Source organism: Conger conger, chromosome 2 (genome assembly GCF_963514075.1).
Source record: "Conger conger chromosome 2, fConCon1.1, whole genome shotgun sequence".
NCBI classification, from domain to species: domain Eukaryota; kingdom Metazoa; phylum Chordata; class Actinopteri; order Anguilliformes; family Congridae; genus Conger; species Conger conger.
The window spans coordinates 14,259,820-14,277,248 of record NC_083761.1 but is presented as its reverse complement, the minus strand read 5'-3'; the positions used below and the strand labels follow the sequence as shown (position 1 = coordinate 14,277,248).

At 42.2% G+C, this 17,429-nt stretch overlaps 1 protein-coding gene across 1 annotated transcript in view; it reads left to right on the top strand.

Moving 5' to 3' along the window:
• Positions 1-17,429, top strand: part of pcdh15b (protocadherin-related 15b) — a 158,040-nt gene that overhangs the window by 30,069 nt on the left and 110,542 nt on the right. The window contains exons 4-5 of the mRNA XM_061231247.1: positions 625-690; positions 17,156-17,316. Coding sequence (XP_061087231.1) covers positions 625-690; positions 17,156-17,316 — 227 coding nt within the window. The remainder of the gene's footprint in view (positions 1-624; positions 691-17,155; positions 17,317-17,429) is intronic.

The following is a 17,429-nucleotide window of genomic DNA, read 5'->3' as shown; positions in this document are numbered from 1 at the left end:
CGAGCACCTTATCATCGTGTGTGGCAGCTACCGTTGCTACTATCTGTGCACTGCTTTAGTTGTCTCCATGGTGCTTGTGTCTAAAGCCATGCATCTGATGGTCACTTGGTGGTACGTGTACTGTGTCTAGTAGTGTTGCTTGAAATAAGTTGAATATGAAGTGGTGTAGAGCAAATGAAGCAGTATGTACAGTCTATACTTAGCTCAGGGCCAGGGAGTACACTGAGTACACTGGCTTTGGTTCCATCTGCTTTTTTAATGCATTTTTATTGACTTGAAATCATAGATCCCAAACCCGTTAAGTGGATAGCGAATTAGTCTTAATCGATTAGGTGGATTACTAATCTGCTTTATGGCATTGCCGAAAGGGGCAAAGAGGAGCACAGTGGAAATGACAAAAAATCATGACTTCGTCTACAACGCACTTCAGTCCCCAAGGACCCACAGCAAGTAATTGTAATTTTATGTCAAATCAGCAACTGTAATCAACCTTGTTAATACAGAGTGTTAGTGGAACAAAAGCCAGCATGAACAGTGTTCCACTGTGCCATTAGTTGTTAGTGTATGCTTTTGGTTCAAATTCAATGAAATGTTCTCAGTTTTCCCTTTGTCCTTGGTTTCCAGAGTGCAAGCTTTCCCGGACAGGTCCACCTGCCACCATAGTAGCGATTGACGAGGAAAGTCCAAATGGTATGTATTGGATTTCCAGTGCTTCTAATCGACCTGAATTTAAATATTTATTGTAAAGCTAAGTAAACCAAACTGCCGCATTAGTTATATTATGTACAGCTGGCTGATGATAGCGTTAGGGCTGATCTATTTAATTTCCTGTCTTTTGAGGCTTTCAGCAAATGCAAACGTTTCACTTAAAACATTGTTGATCAATTTTTCTGATCAATTTCCTTAGTTTTTACCCCGGGAGGTTCAATTAATACTTGATAGGTCATTATAAGTATACATAAAAAAATCAATCAATCACAGCTAAAGCATGGGACCTTGATGAAGGCATCAGTTTGATGCAGTTGCACACTGAGGACCGGGGTTCCTGGCCCGGTCCTGCTAAATTTGGCCGGCATATGTGGGAGTGGCATAATTGGCCCAAATGATCTTTTCACATATTTCTTTCTAAAATGACCAGTCTCAAGCAACCATTTCTTGAGCAAGTTCAGCTTTTGCTGCATGCAAGATGGGCCACACCCCAAAGTGCTCATTAAGCCGCAGGTTGAGTCAGCAGTGTAGGCCGTGTTCACTGATATAAGGCATTCAGTGATTAACTAATCACTCAAGCTCAAAAGAGAGCTCACTGTTTTGATGTAATGAAACTAAGGAATAGCAGCTCGCTAATGTTCTTTTGGTGGGCTCACAGACCGTTCTCATCACTCAGTGAAATCCTAATTGAATGCCTAATTGTATTCCTCAGATTGCAGCAAAAGGTATTAGAGTCTGCAGGCGCTTAAAATCTACTCTCTGGGGACGTAGGATTCACAACTTGAACACTAATGAGAAGTCTTCTTGTTGTACTGGCATCTTTCTCCCTTTCCTTGATCTCCCCCAGCTCTTCAACTGGGGTGGAGCCGGTAATCTAACAGATGGTGTTCAGCATGGGTTCACAGCAAGGTGCCCTATTATGAAATAGATCTCTTCCCTCTGTTGCTTCAAAAGGAGAATTGCAAGGCGGTTTGACAGCATTTGAGCATCAGCAATTCCTTTACAGGTGTGAGGAGGGATATGTTGCCATGTTTGTCTGTGTGAAACGGAGACACCCTGGGCTTTCCCTCCATAATGTCTGAATATTCCCTTTGTTGAGTTTGTATCACTTCAGTCTGCTTGTCTTGGTGGGAAGTGAGTTGTGACAATGTGCATTTGTAATGGAGCATTAGCTGTGATGTAGTCCCGCAGGTGATTGTATGACAGGTTAAAGCAGTTTAATGAGTATTGGTTTAAAGTACTTCTTCTGGGCTTAGAAAATGGACTTTGCGTTCCTGCAAGCCACTTATTATTTCTTTCTCAGTGCCTTGGTTCCATGCAGAAATTGTACAGATGCTGGGGAAATATGTGGTTTCTTTATCAAAAATAAAACAGCTGTTTTGGGCATGATGAGTTACCTTTTTTGAATACTAATGGGCCAGAAGGTCCAATATGGCAGCTTTTTACAATATACTGGGTTGCCACCCCTTCGATAATCGTAACTAGGCAATCCAACCCCTCATCCCCCAATATAAAATGTTATGATGAAGAAATGTGCTGTCATAAATTGTCAACAAATTAACCACTCATCATCAAAATTCTTCCCATTTTAATGGTCATTAGTGAAGAGACAAAATATGCTTGATAATTTTTTTTTAATACCCAGTAAAATACCTCGAGGGAAACTCCATAGCTACATAGAAAAAAGTAGAGTCCCATTTTCTTGAATTATAGAGCAGTGAGCCCATTTTTTTGATATGAGACCATCCTGTTATGCAGCATGAAAATGAAATGTTAACAGTGCACTCTCAGTAATGCGAATTATTGGCCCATGGTTATATGTAATGTTATGTGTAATGCTACCATACATGAAAGTCTGGTAGCATTACGCACTGAGAGAAGAGTTGTGGTTCTCAATTTATGTTTTAACAGCTATTCAAAGTAATTCAGGTTTAAATGGGATTTTTAAGCTGGGGATATATAGGCCTAGATCAGTGTGCTTTGCTATAGAAAGAGCCAATTAATACCGTTCATGCAAAACAATATAAACGGTATGTATTGAGGGGGGATCCCAGGGATCCCCAAGGGGGATATTCGACTGAACCTCTCTAGTGTTCAACTCAAAGTTGCACCCTCTGCTATGATTGTTTCCACCACAGAAACCACTTCAATTCTGCTTCTTAAAATATCTTTTTCCTCAGAGAACATTCGTTTAGGCTGAAACTACACTGGACATATTTTTGCATGGTTTTTTCCGCCTGGTGGGAGTGCAAAATCTCAGTTTGCGCATATGGAAGCTTACTTGCAACAGAATTTGACATTTATATAATGGACTGAATTGAATTAAATGATTCTGTCTCGTAGTCACAATGAAAGGACAATTATCTACATCACTGATTTCCAAACTGGGGCGTGAGTTGCCAGAGTCTCACTTGAGATTATCTCTGTGTGACAGTTTGGTAATTCAGAGTTTAATTTTTTATTCATTGCATTATAGTTCTTTTGTGGCTTTCAGTTCAGCAGGGTAGATTTCTGAATAAATGACTGGCTTTATTGTGTAAGAGTAAGGCAGACATGAATACGGAGTCAGTATTAGTAACTCCACTGTAAGGGAGTTTGTAGGGAGCTGTGTATGGCTGGGGATATTTTGCTCTGATAAAGAAGGACTTGGGGGGAGGTTGCTGGGAGAGACACATGGGGGTGTCACCTTTTAAAAGGTAATATCTTTGCTTATTGTCTGTGAAGAGACTGGAATGACCCTGGAAGTCCCGCTGGGACAACTTGGGTTTAATCCGCCATAAGTAGTCGTGCTACCTTGACTCGGCCTAAATGTTAAATTACAACTGAAACCTCCATTTTGTGGCATCATTTAAATGCTTGATTGGGGCTGATATGGATACGGTGCACATTAACAGTGACCAATGTAGGCCCTGGTGTACAATCCAGCTATGACCAGCATGAAATACCGTATACCAACTGTTTCAAAACATAGCTTAAGCTGGTCAAACCATGTTGAGTATGGAGCTAGTCTAGCTGGTTAACATAGCTTGAGCTGTGTTTTACAGCATGGGATATTTGGACAGAATTAGAGTTTCTTGGTTGTTTGGAAATTTGGAAATAGCACTAAGATTTTGCAAAGCAAAATGAGCCTTATAGCATTCTGGTTTCTGAGAGAGAGACCTTCTGGGTTTGCCCTTATGTGTTAACAGGCCGCTGTGTTTGTCCTCCTCTGAGGCCTTGGAGAATGAAGGCCTTTCTTCCCACACTTGTTCATCACAGTGCAGGCAGTTGCCTGATTTGTCCAAGAGAGAAATGGCCCATTATCTCCTGTTTGTCTGGAGATAAGCTTATTTTAATATCTGTCCTGACTTTCTCTCTGTCGCCACAGTGGGGGGAAACTGCTTTTATTTTATTGCTTACAACATGCTTTTGGCAAAGAACAGCAGGGTCTCTCATCTACATAAGTAGCAACTGGTGGGAAAATTGCATGACTAGATTTCACCTCAACTTAACTTCTTGTTTATAATTATTTCTACCTCTGATTTCTTTTTTGCTAAGGAAAAGCTGCTCTCTTTCTCTTTTGTTTGATCCATGACATGTTGTATAGCACAAGCGAAATGGAGTTAAATTCTCATTCTCTCTGCATCATTGAGTTGTCACGCAAATGAAGACCAAGGGCTCTAATTTATGAAGACAGGGGAATATGTTGCAGTCTGCTTGCTGTGAGTGAACTTTCCCCATGAAAACTGAAACACAATCAGTTTTAACTGACCAGTATAACTTTCAACACGTTTTGAGTGCACAATGGCTGTAATGGCTGATCTACTAGAGGAATTGCTAATGTATACCTTAATGACAGGAATCTTCCGTCCCAAGATGGAGGGGTGTCACCTGTGGATGTCCATCCACAGTCAGCCCGGTTAGCTCCAAATTGTGGGTTGCAGCTCTAGTGCTGTAATATTGTGTTTTGGGGGGATTTTCAAGAAAAAAGAAACATCTTATATGCTCTGAACAAGAATATGCTCTGTGCAGTGTTGATGATATCACATGTAACAGTTTTATTTATTTGCAAGCATGCAAAGTTGCCTGTTATCTCACATAATTTTGTACTTCAATTCATCAAAGGTATGACCGTGTGTGTGTGTGTGTGTGTGTGTGTGCATGCGTGAATGTACTTGTGTCTGTGTGTGTACGTGTAGCAGAAAGCAGTCTGCAGATCTACTGTATAATAAACACACATGCTGACACACATGCACCCAGTGATGAGCACATACCCTATACATTCTCTTGAAGCTGCAAATATACTTAATTATATAGAGAATTATGGTGACATACAGTGAATTATGTGTGTGTTCTTTTCACTATAATGAAAATAAATCAAGTCAGTGTTGGGGACCATTTCCTCAGTATTTATCTTGTCTCAGCAATTTCACGATGTGTTTCAGTTGAAGCTTTAAACATGACTCCACTCATCCAGGCATTAGTTTCACAATAAATTAATAAAGTTATGGACCTGAAAGCTTACTTTAAAAGAGGACAATCCTGTGTATTGCCAAAGCACATAAACTGAAGTGCCGTTGGATAACGGAGCCCTGCTATGTGCATTTAAACCGCCCCCTCTCCTCCTGGGAGCTGTGGCCTTGCTTTAAAACACGGCATGCTCCCGGTCATACAGTGGTAATCGCTATTAACGTCTTATTATCTTCCTTCGAGCTCCTGTGTATGTGAGCGACGGTGGCGAGTGCCGTGACGTGGACAAAAGCCTTCTACCCATTACCCCAGCGCGCTGACGGAGGGGATGAGGCAGGGTTGGAGGTCACAGGCTGGACCGGGCTATAGATTAGCTGTCAGGCCTTAGTTACATATCCTTCTACGCTTATGGAGAGCTACAGCTGAAGGCGGAACTAAATGGCTGTAGTGTGGAGGAGGATGACGGTGGGGGTGGGGGTGGGGGCACTGATAGATGACACCAGGCCACTTTGAAGGTCCCCTTGAACAACCGCAGTGTCACTTGAGACAAAGGTGAAGACGGCAGTGGCGGAGATGTGGGCGTGGGCTAATGAGAGACCGGAGCGTTGAACGGTGATCTATCGTGACAACGCCAAAAAAAGGCCACCGGGTATTGATCGAACACGAGGGAAGGCCAGATGTGAAGGGAAGGTTCTAGACAGGTGCAGGAGGGCAGAGGTATCGCAGTGGGGGAGGATGCTTCAGTCCCAAGAGCGTGGAAAATTATTCGGACAGTTATCACGTGAGGTGGATAACCCCAAGCTTATGGTCTCGAAAGTTCACCAGTGTTCTTTCACCACACCATTTAATCTCTAGTACACTGTTCTACCGCTAGTTCTGTTTTTATTTCTCAGCTCTGTATACCCTCACCAATCTAAGCAGCTTCATAACTATATTGACAAGCTCTCCTGTCCTGTAGCTTGGAAATTGAGGATGGACCAGCCAGACTAATCTGTAAAGTACTGCGGTGTAAGAAGCATCTTAGCATTGGATAACCTAGAAAAGGTTCATGTATTAGCATGTCTTCTGTAACACCTCAACTGTGCATGGGTTCCACAGAATGCACAAGCATTGGTTGAAACCCCCGTGAATTTTTAACCTGTTTGCAATACACACACTGACATTTTTTGCCTGCTGTATTTCCCCTTCCTATAGACAGATTTGATAAATCTGATTTTCAAAGGTTTGGGGGGGCAGGTTAAATGGGATATTAAATGCTGTTGTGCATGAATGTTGGTCAGACTGCTGCCTCGGCCTAGGTCAGAGGCAATGTCATGCTCAGTAACTCAGTACTCAGTAAATACTCTTACTTTTTCATCAGTCAGCAGTGCTTAGAAATAACTAGACCGCAAAACAGATCATTTCTTGATCTGTTCCTGTCCCTCTAAGCACTTGCTCATGGTATTCATTTATCCATTCATTCATTCATTCTCCTAACCCGCTTATCCTGAACAGGGTCGCAGGGGGGCTGGAGCCTATCCCAGCATACATTGGGCGAAAGGCAGGAAAACACCCTGGACAGGTCGCCAGTCCATCACAGGGCACATACACCATTCACTCACACACTCACACACTCACACACTCACACACTCATACCTACGGGCAATTTAGACTCTCCAGTCAGCCTGACCTGCATGTCTTTGGACTGTGGGAGGAAACCGGAGTACCCGGAGGAAACCCATGCAAACACGGGGAGAACATGCAAACTCCGCACAGAGAGGCCCCAGCCGACGGGGATTCAAACCCAGGCCCTCCTTGCTGTGAGGCGGCAGTGCTACCCACTGCACCACCCGTGCCGCTGCTCATGATATTCCCAAAGCTTAATGAACTCTGAGGTCTATATGCATAAGTAATTATAAATGTAAATGTATAACTCAAAAATGTGTGAAAGTGGTGGATTAGTCTCTTGCGTCTGCTGTGTATCTGCATTATGCTGTTGCTATACACTCAGTGAGCACTTTATTAGGTATGTATTGACTTATTTTTTTCAATTATGGGTCTTCTGCTGCTGTAGCCTATCCACTTAGAGGTTTGACGTGCTGTGTACTCAGAGATACTCTTCTGCATACCACAGTTGTAATATGTGGGTATTTGCATTACTGTCACCCTCCTTTCTGGCCCTTCTCCTCTGACCTCAGAACTGCTGCCACTGGATGTTTTTTGTTTTTCACACCATTCTCTGCAAACTCTAGAGCAGAGGTCACCAACCATGGTCCTGGAGAGCTACTGGGTCTGCTGGTTTTCACTGTTACTCTGCACTTAATTAATCAATTAGAGCAGATGATTACACAGCTAACTCACATCACCTGTTTACCTGGGTGCTGATTTTAAGGTGAAAACAAAAACCACCTGACCCAGTAGCTCTACAGGACCAGGGTTGGTAACCTCTGCTCTAGAGACTGTTGTGTGTGAAAATCCCAGGAGATAAGCAGTTTCTGAGATTCTCAAACCACCCAGTCTGCCACCAACAATCATTCCATGGTCAAAGTCACTTAGATCACATTTCTTCCCCATTCTGACATTTGATCTGAAAAACAGCTGAACCTCTTGACCACGTCTGCATGCTTTTATGCATTTAGTTGTTGCCACATGATTGGCTGATTAAATATTTGCATTAACAAGCTGGTGTACAGGTCTACCAAATAAAATGCTCACTGAGTGTATGTGAGGGTCTGAAGGCTTTGGTGCAGACACACAGCCCTGGCACGTCTATTGCCCCTGGGCATTCGCGCTAATGCACGAGTGTGCGAATCTGCCTCCCCAGCCCTCCATCCAGCCTCTGTCTACTCCAGAAGCAATGGCGAACACATTTTCTAATTTACCCGGGATTAACAGGCCGTTTACTGACTCACAAAACCTGGCCATGGCTGAAACTGACGTGTCCTGACTTAAAATGCGCTCTCAGGGATAAACATAGCTGCATCCATAGTTGCTCTTGTGCATTTAAACATAGTTTGTATGCAGTATTGGTGAGAAGCAGACAGCATTTTCTACAGTATATACGGTGCTTAGCGATCCGCTGTACTTGCATGACCCTCGGAACGCCATTATACAATGCATGTACTCCGGATTGATTTGGCTCAGTGTCAGCTGCCAAAGTCTTTGGGATGAGTTGTGACATCATCCCCAGTACGCGAGTGTTACCGCTGATCAGAATCCGTATCGACAGTCAGTCAGGTAGTCTGCTCAGACGATGAAAAGCGGCGTTAATGTCTCCGTACAAGCTGGAGTCTTCAAACCTTTTTTTTTTTTTCAATAATCTTACTCTGGTTGAAATCTTGAACTTCTGAGACCTGGAAAATGGAAGATAAGTATGAGTAGTAGTCATAATTCTAATTCCCTTGTCAAAATACCCGAAGCACATGTGAATAATAAACATGTTGCTATGCGGTATTTACTTGAAAAGAAGAATGGAAAAACTGTATTTTTAATAAAATGGGATGTTGTGTTAATGTGTATAGTATATTGTCATTAGAAAGAAATAAAAACACAAGCTATTTCAATAGAGCTTTAGAGGACCACAGAAGGCGATCATTAATTCACAATTATGTATGTTTAAAACATTTCCATTTTATATCAACATTTATAGTCCTTTGAGGATGCTGATTTATAATAATTGCATCCTCCACATATGCTACACTATATGAAATAAATTCACATGTGCACCTGCCACCTACAAATCATTTATTGAAGACAAAACAATGTGAAATAATCCAACTATTACAATTGCCCTGATGTCAGGCTATGCAAGTCAGGCATTATGCGCCTTTTAGGCTGTGGATTTAGGTCGTTCTAATTGTCGCTGCATGCCTTGATCTAAGGTTGGTGAAAGTTTATATTCTCCTCTTGGTGGTGTGGATAAAAATGTTTGACATCCTTGTCTGCAATGTTGAACAAAGTCTGCAGTCATATAACCTGTAGCATCCTCAAGGCTACCTGCTGAAGCTCAGCAGGACTGGGCTTGGTTAGTATTTGGATGGATGACCTCCCCAGAGAACTAAGCTACTGCTGGAAGAGGTATCGGAGGGTTATCAGGGGATACTCTTCCCTCGGGGCCAAACAGATATCCAGTAACTTAGCACAGTAATGAGGGTTCTCTGCCATAGAAGTTTCTGTCCTTCAGTTGAGATTTTAAAAAAAGTTCTCGACTCACTATGCCTCATTAAATGTCCCATGGCACTTAGTTGAAAGCGTAGTGGTTTTATGCTCAGTGTCCTGTCCAGAATGCCATACAAACGGGATCTCTAATCTGACCACCATATCCCCCCTACAGCTGAGTGGCTACACTCCATTGCAGTCCTCTTTGATACCAGTGGTTGTCTCTGCAAAAGAGAATTGAGTTCTCAGTTGACCTACCTGGATAAAGAACAGAAGAAAAAAGTTAAAGAAGAAAAATCCTTGCTGAAGAAGAAATAAATTGACCTTCCTTGGTTCGGGATTTGCAATAAGAACAAAACTAAACACTGGTTTTCAGTGTGGAGCTTTTAGGAAGCTGTGAAGATGGAAGAAGTCTGCTGCTTTCAAAGTCCTTCACAGTGGCAGCTATGAGACAGGTCAAAAAAATAAACCCCAAAAATCCTGGCCACCAGTCTAATCGCTAGCGTGCAATCTTATAAGCATTTTAAAACTGTTTGTGTCCCCTGGCATGCTAAATAAACTACTGGTGACCATGACTGCCAACTTTTATCCTTGCAGCTATGAGCTCTAAGTCATTTTAAATCAGCTCATGGTTTTCACTACTGCCTGAAATTTTGTGATTTGATTCTCCCCAGTTGCTGACTGTGGTGCCAAATCACGGGGTTGCAAGACGCACAGCAAGGTGCTTGCATTGGAATCGTCACTGTGACCTGTTTAAAATGACCCATTATAAAACACTGGTTATCCGTTTTATTTTACTCATGTATATATTTTGTAGATTGTATCATTTGCAATGTATTTAATCTGTGTATCCCAGAGGACTCGCATAGTTTATATGTTATTGATTTGTTCCCCTGGATATTTTCCAAAGTGGTTCAGATTAAATGTTTTGCTTGAGGGCACACAGGCAGCGCTCTACCTTGAATTCAGACCAAGAACCTTTTTCAAGCCAAATTTATTAACCATTACTTCAGACTTTCATTATAATGTGTACAAACATGATGTCTTAAAAATACAGTGAATTTTCCTGTGAATGTTATTCAAAGCACACATTTTTTGTTTTCTATACATGCCACTTGGAAAAAACAAAAACATATTTTTATAACAAAAAGTTATATGGGCGCTGGGAGGGGTGGTGATAGTGGCGAGGATATTGTGAGCTGTTTGAAGCTAACATGGCTAATGCTACCTGTGTTGTTTGTTGTACAGTACGTTCTTCCTCTGTATTTCAGCATTTTACCCATTTTATTCTCCTCAATGTTTCTACCAAGAATGCCGTAATTGTTAAAGTTAATAATATTACTCATGTTAAACAGGGATAGGACGGCCTCTTTATGTGATGACATTGATTTAATTGTTTAATTATCTAGGTCTTGCCAGATATTTAATTAAAACATGATAACTTAACAACATATTAGATATTATCAAGAAAAGACCTTTACTTTGGACATAATTTCTATCCAAGACAGATTCAGGACACTTTCTTTGTGCCAACTTTTTTTCTGTGTTACATTATGCTGAACACAGTTGTGCACTAGACACTTTTTCATAATTGTGTCTTATCATTACCTCTGCCAATTAAAATTTGTGTTGGCTGTTTATAGCCAGATAGTTCCCTGTGTCATATTGACAGGTAATTAAAATACTTCTGACCTGCGCCTTTGCAGCAGAGTGAGCATGGAAAGCCGCCCCCTCTTAAAAGCGTGTGTAAGTGCGCGTTTAGCTTGTGTTTGGACAGGCTCCGGTAGCTCCCTTGGCAGCTGGTGCCATAGATACCAGCTGCCTCCAAGCTGGCGGAGCACCTGCAAGGTGCAAGCTGAGCCATAGCTCCCTGGGAGGGAGATCAGCCCCACTCCCTTCATCCGCATTCACCCTGTGTCAGCACATGCGGGGAGCCAGGATATACACTGATATCTCCTGAGGGCCCACTGACGTGGAATAAAGATTAATGGTCTTTCTGATATTATTTTCATGTTCCTTCTTGTGGAGCTAGCACCATGAGGGGGGGAAAAAGTCAAAGGTTGAGAGAGCTCAAAACCGAACTGGGGAAAAGCGTCATAATCTAGAGGTAACCTCAACTCAATTCATTTGTTCAGTCAGCATCTGATTTAGCTCTGTGGGTGCCCTTATAACTGCACAAATCCCCTGTTGGCTTTTGGAGTGTACAACCCTTGACCCTCTTGATACCTCTGCAGTAGCAATCAGTGGCTGATTAGACACAGGTGGTGGCCAATTAGCACAAGTGCTTTCGGCCAGGGCCACTCAGTCCTACCTCACACCGACTGCCATTGATACTTAGCTCAAATACCACAGAACGTCAATCGAGGCCGAAACTGAAAAACCAACATATTCGACATGCAGGAAAGAGACAGTTATTCTGTCACGAGACACCACTGTAAGTTTCCTGTTCTCTGGCTGTGCTTCCTGGAAGCTTGAACATTCATCACAAACCCTATCATTTGAGAACATTAGCTGGGCTACATGTTCATGCTGTTCATTTCTGATTTATAACGAGCATCAAAACCTGGAATTGAATCTGGACACCAAGGTGTCCATATCCACCAGACCTGGGTCAATTGCATGCTACTAGCCAAAATGGTGGTAGGTTGTTGATGGTCCACGTGGTTCAGGACTGGGGTGACATACTTTGTTTGGTGCGGAATGGCTGCCGATGTCTAGATGATGCCTTTCAGCTGTGGGAGGGACACCAGGGATTGTTTATCTCTTCCTGCTTTCTCCTTGGCGTTTAGGTTTATTGTTTGCAGTGGCTGGTTTATCTCAGGATTACACTGAATCTTCCCGACTGAGCTTGGGAGTGAACGGAGTCATCACTGCTTATTGGCTCAGGACTAACGGGAAGTCCGTTCCACATTTGGCCAGCTCTGGTGTTGTACAGGGGAGTTTATGGGCCTACTCAGTTGTGCGAGGATTGTTTTGTTCCCCATCTTTCTCACTCTGTTTTGGAGATGGTATCTGGTATTGCATTCCAGAAGGGCAATAAAGCTAATCCCCAACCCCCCTCTGCTGAGAGCAGAAGAGGAGATAGTGAGACAGTCTTTTTCTCTAGTAAGGAAAGAAGGGTGAGAATAAAAATGACTGAAACCGTGGTCAATAATGAATGTGACAAATGTATGCTAGAGGTATAATTTGCTTCAAGAGCTTTGAAGCAGGACTTTCTCCACCTCTCCCTGAGCTTTCCTCAAGGTCCAGCAAGTTTAGCTTAACCAGGCAGCCAGTGTAACATTATGCTCTCTGTAGATTATCTAAAAGCTAAAAACTTTAAAAACAGAAAATCACCATAATGGAAAGATGAACAGTTGTTAGCTGCGATGACTATTTCTGCTTGGGAGCCAGCTCATTTTACTCTATAAATCCATTCATTATAATAATAAATAAATAAATCCAATACTCCAGCTGGCTTTCAGGCATACAACCCAGTGCTAAATCAGCAACAAAAAAGGCATGCTTGGCAGACCTGCTTTACAAAAAGATCACATGAAATCTGCTGTATGAACGCCAACAATTAATATTTGCAGTATATGTTCATGTTTTAACTCATTTTTAACTTTTTTATAAGCTAAGTGCAAGTGCTTTCATACACATTTACAATGAGAAATGGGCCTATAATTGCATCCTCATACTTAATGTTTTTCAGGTTAAACAAATGTCGCAATTCTCATTTAAAATGGTTTACCTTCCACCGTGCTCTGTCAAGTAGACTACAAACAAGATGATGAATGAATTAATAGATAAATAAATAATAAATAAATAAATTGATATGCTGGCACAGGCTGTGTTTTATAAAGATCATTGGAATGGTTTGATTGAAGGCAAATAAATGTGTTTTGGTCTTATGTCAAACTGTAGCCGTAGGCTTAAGTAATTACATTGTGGAAAGTGTGGTAAACCACCACCCAAAGTTCTGTAGACATTTTGAGTGTGAGTGTGAAATACTGAACTGAACAGTGTGAACATTTCCACTCTGTAGGTGAAATATAGTTTAATCTCAGCATAGCATATTGACTGTGATAAGGCTTAGCTGTGTTTATGGGAACATTACCACCAAAATACTGCCTGCTGATTATCTTTGTTTGAGTTAAGTTCAGTGCTATTGTACAACCAGGTTGATGCAATACAATTTCTTGAATGGTGGAAGTTTGTATATATTGCAGTTAGTTATCTGATGCTTTTATGAAAAGTGACTTACGGTTGATTAGACTAAGCACGGCAGGACTGGGTAGGACCTCCCTTTGCCCCAGAACAACCTGAATTCTTTGTGGTTTGGATTTGACAAGGTGCTGGAAATATTAATAAGAGATTCTGGTTCATGTTGTCATGATTACATTTTTGACATTACATTATTGCCATTTGGCAGACACTCTTATCCAGAGTGACGTAAAAACAAAGTGCAAAGTTCATACCCATAACCAAGGACAAGTGCGCTGAAAGGCCCTAGAGGGAAGTGCAATTTCAAGTGCTAAGGCTACAACAAAGATAAGGACTTGGGCCTATTTGATTAATTTGACCGTAGATTATATCTAAAACCATGTTTATGAAATGCAATGCGATAGAATGATTGACACTTACGTCGGAACAATAAACTGCTAAACATAGCCTTACATAGCCAAACGAAAGTTATTACAACTAATGACACTATTGAGAACTGAAAAAGAATAACTACCAATCAATTAGAGATTACAGAGAGGTAGGGAGAGGTGCAGCTGGAAGAGGTGTGTCTTCAGTCTGTGCTTGAAGGTGGTCTCTGCTGTTCTGACCTCCATGGGGAGGTCGTTCCGCCACAGTGGAGCCAGAACAGACAGTAGTCCTGACTGGGAGGTGGAAGTGTGGAGAGGGGGAGACGTCAGGTATCCTGCGGTGGCTGAACGAAGAGTTTCTGGGAAGGTGAGGTGCTGCATTCTGGATAAGTTGGAGGGGTCTGATGGCAGAAGCCGGAAGGCCAGCCAAGAGAGAATTGCAGTAGTCTAGGCGGGACAAAACCATTGCCACACAGTTGCTGCAGATTTGTCAGCTGCACATTCATGCTGCAAATCCCCCATTGGTTTTGATTCTTGGGCAGTTCCTTTTAACACTTTGTTCTTGCCATCACTCTGATACAAGTCAATCTTGCTCTGGTCTGTCCATAAGACCTTTTCCAGAACTCAGGCTCTTTTAGGTACTTCTTAGCAAGCTGTAACCTGGCCATCCTGTTTTTGCAGCTAACTACTGGCATCTTGCAGTGTAGGCTCTGTGGTTTTGTTTGGGAAGTCTTCTGTGGACAATAGTCACTGATACTTCCACAATTGCCCCCTGAAGAGTGTTTCTAATCAGTTGGACAGGTGTTTGGGCGTTTTGCTTCAATGCTTTGTGCATCAGCTATTGAGTCTTCCTCGGCTTACCGTGTCCTTTGCGATTACTGAAATCACCAGTGCTCTCTTTCTTCTTCATGATTTTCAAACAATTTGTTTTGGTAAGCATATTGTTTGGCCTATATCTCAGTTTTATTTTTATTTCTCAGCCTCATAATGGCTTCCTTGACTGTCATTGGGGCGTCAAGACTAGATACTGAAAGCCTTCACATACCTGTGCTATGAAAGCGATTGAATACACATGACTAATCAGAACGAGCTGAGAAGCCAATTGTCAAATTAATTTAGGTCCCCTAAAATGGAGTGGCTATGTATAAAAAGGTATGTCATTTCTACATGGATCACCCAATATGGTTCTAAATACCTTCAAAATGACGGTCTGCATTTTAACCTCATGTTAATTGTTTAATGTCAAATCCAATGTGCTGGAGTATGATCCAAAATAACAGAAATTGTACCACTGTCCATATACAACAGGACTGCACTGCATACTGTATATATAGGGCTACTCTACTGCTGACTCCATTTTTGTCACTGCAGTATATAACGTAACCATGGCAGCAGCACAGAACCACACAATGCTTGGAAATAAAATGCACATTAACCATTAGCAAATCTGCTACACATCAGCAGTATGGTTTTAGGCAGTTGGCTTAGCTGGCATTATTTGTGTGCTTAGTCCCTCCAGACCCACACATTAAACAAGAGGTAAATCTCCTTTGCAAAAAAAACCTTTTTAATCTTTAAAGCAAAGAGTGCAGGATAGCAATTTTTTTTATAAACCAGTATTATAGTCTAGCAGAAATGTAATAATGTTGAGATCTATTCCCCCTATAATGACTTTAAAAAAAGTATTTACTATTGTTGACAAGGTCAGTAACAATGCCGTCCTCTAAAGGATCTGAAATTAAAATGCACGACAAGTATCCACAATGACCGGCAGAGTACAGACAGGACACAGATTCACACGCACGTACACACACGCATGCAAGGGTGGGTGGTGGCACACCACTTCCAGCAGAATCGATTGGAAATGACATTAACAGTTTTTTTTTCCCTATCCAGGGCAACATTCATAGCTTTCCTTATCACGTGTACAAGTTGTAAGCAATTCAGGTTAGTACCTTGCTCAAGGGTAAAAAAGTGGATTTCCCTCTTCAAGCTGAGTTCCCTTCACCACTATGCCACATTGCCAGCCCAGAAATGAGGTTGTAGTGTAAATATCCCATAAATACATATGCATAAGATCTAATTTTGTTAGCAGGCCAGCCTCTGGGCTCTTCAGACGCTTGGCATCATCAAACACTTTCTTATGCACTGGCAGTGCAGGTAATCATAGCCTGCTCACATCCGTCTCTCCCTCACGATCTGTGCTGAAACATCAGAGCAGTCTAATGCACCCCGCAGAAATTAATTGCTGAGCAATATGGTGCAGAACAGCACAACTGAGCAAAAGCAAAAACCTGTCATGCCTCATACATAATAGAAAATGTGCCGAGAACTACACGTCACGCTTTGCGTACTGCGCCGAGCACCTCCAGAAGGTGCGTGTCAAAGCTGACCTGTCCGCAGGCATTAGGGCAGGCCACCACATCATCAAACCTTACGTGCGGCGTTTGTCCGAAGAGACCGGTCGTCACACAACTCGAAATACTCACCTTCCCCTCTCCCGTCCGCAACTCCACATAATCTAAAAGGAGACGAGCTGTCTGCGGGCATGTGTTGTAAGCAACCTTCCACCGCTACTCACTCCAGACAGTACCTCTCTCGTTTGATACATTTCATTTGATGGCGCCCGGTTGCATAGAAAGTGTTGTGGGGTAGTGCGCGCCAGCCCTGTGATGTAATCCTCTGTGAATTGGTTTCAAAGTGCCTCGGCCTAGCTCAACGCTTCTCAGCCCTTGCGGGACCCGAGGAAGGCATTGAGGAGACTGCCAATTAATAGGGCTTGAAGTTGGCAGATCGGCCCTGGAACCGATGTGAACAGGTCCTGCAGTGGGCGCGGGGGTTTAGGGGGGACAAGCGCTGGCAGAAAGGAAGATAAAATGCCAAAGGAACACTTTCGTATCAGTGGACGGAAAGAAAGCCATCCAAGCGCTGGCAGTTCAGTCATCACTTTGACTTTGCCATTCGATTTTTGACCCAACAGCTTCGACTTTTGGCTCGTTGTAGGCCATTAGCATTATGAACCAACTGAAAGCCTCTGAAATTGTAGCCAAATTTACATGAACTCATTGTTTGGTTGATATTTTGATTTGATATTTTAAGTATTCTTGTTACTACTGTATGTTAGATGTGAACAGAATGTGCCATTTTCGGCCATTTACAGCACATAGAAATACTGAATGAGAACTGCTTGATTACAGCACTAATGGGCCCAATTATGTCCTGCTTAGTATTCTTCGGGAAATGAAGTGTCCTTCTCTGTGATTAATGCATATTTGATTCTCTCACAGGGACAGTCCTGGTTGAGAATATGCAAATAAATGGAAGATCTCAAGACCCAGACCGGACCATTTCCTTGTCCTTGCGTGACAACTACGATCGTTGGGTTATCTTGGACCCGGTGGCACAGCGATTATACCTGAACAGCACTGGTCGAGTTCTTGACAGAGATGTAAGTATGCAAGGTTTAATACTTTTATCCAAGTCATTCCCAAGTTATTTATTCATCATGATGGGCTATTATTTATCATTGTTAACTAGGCTATAAAGTCTACAGAACTCAGT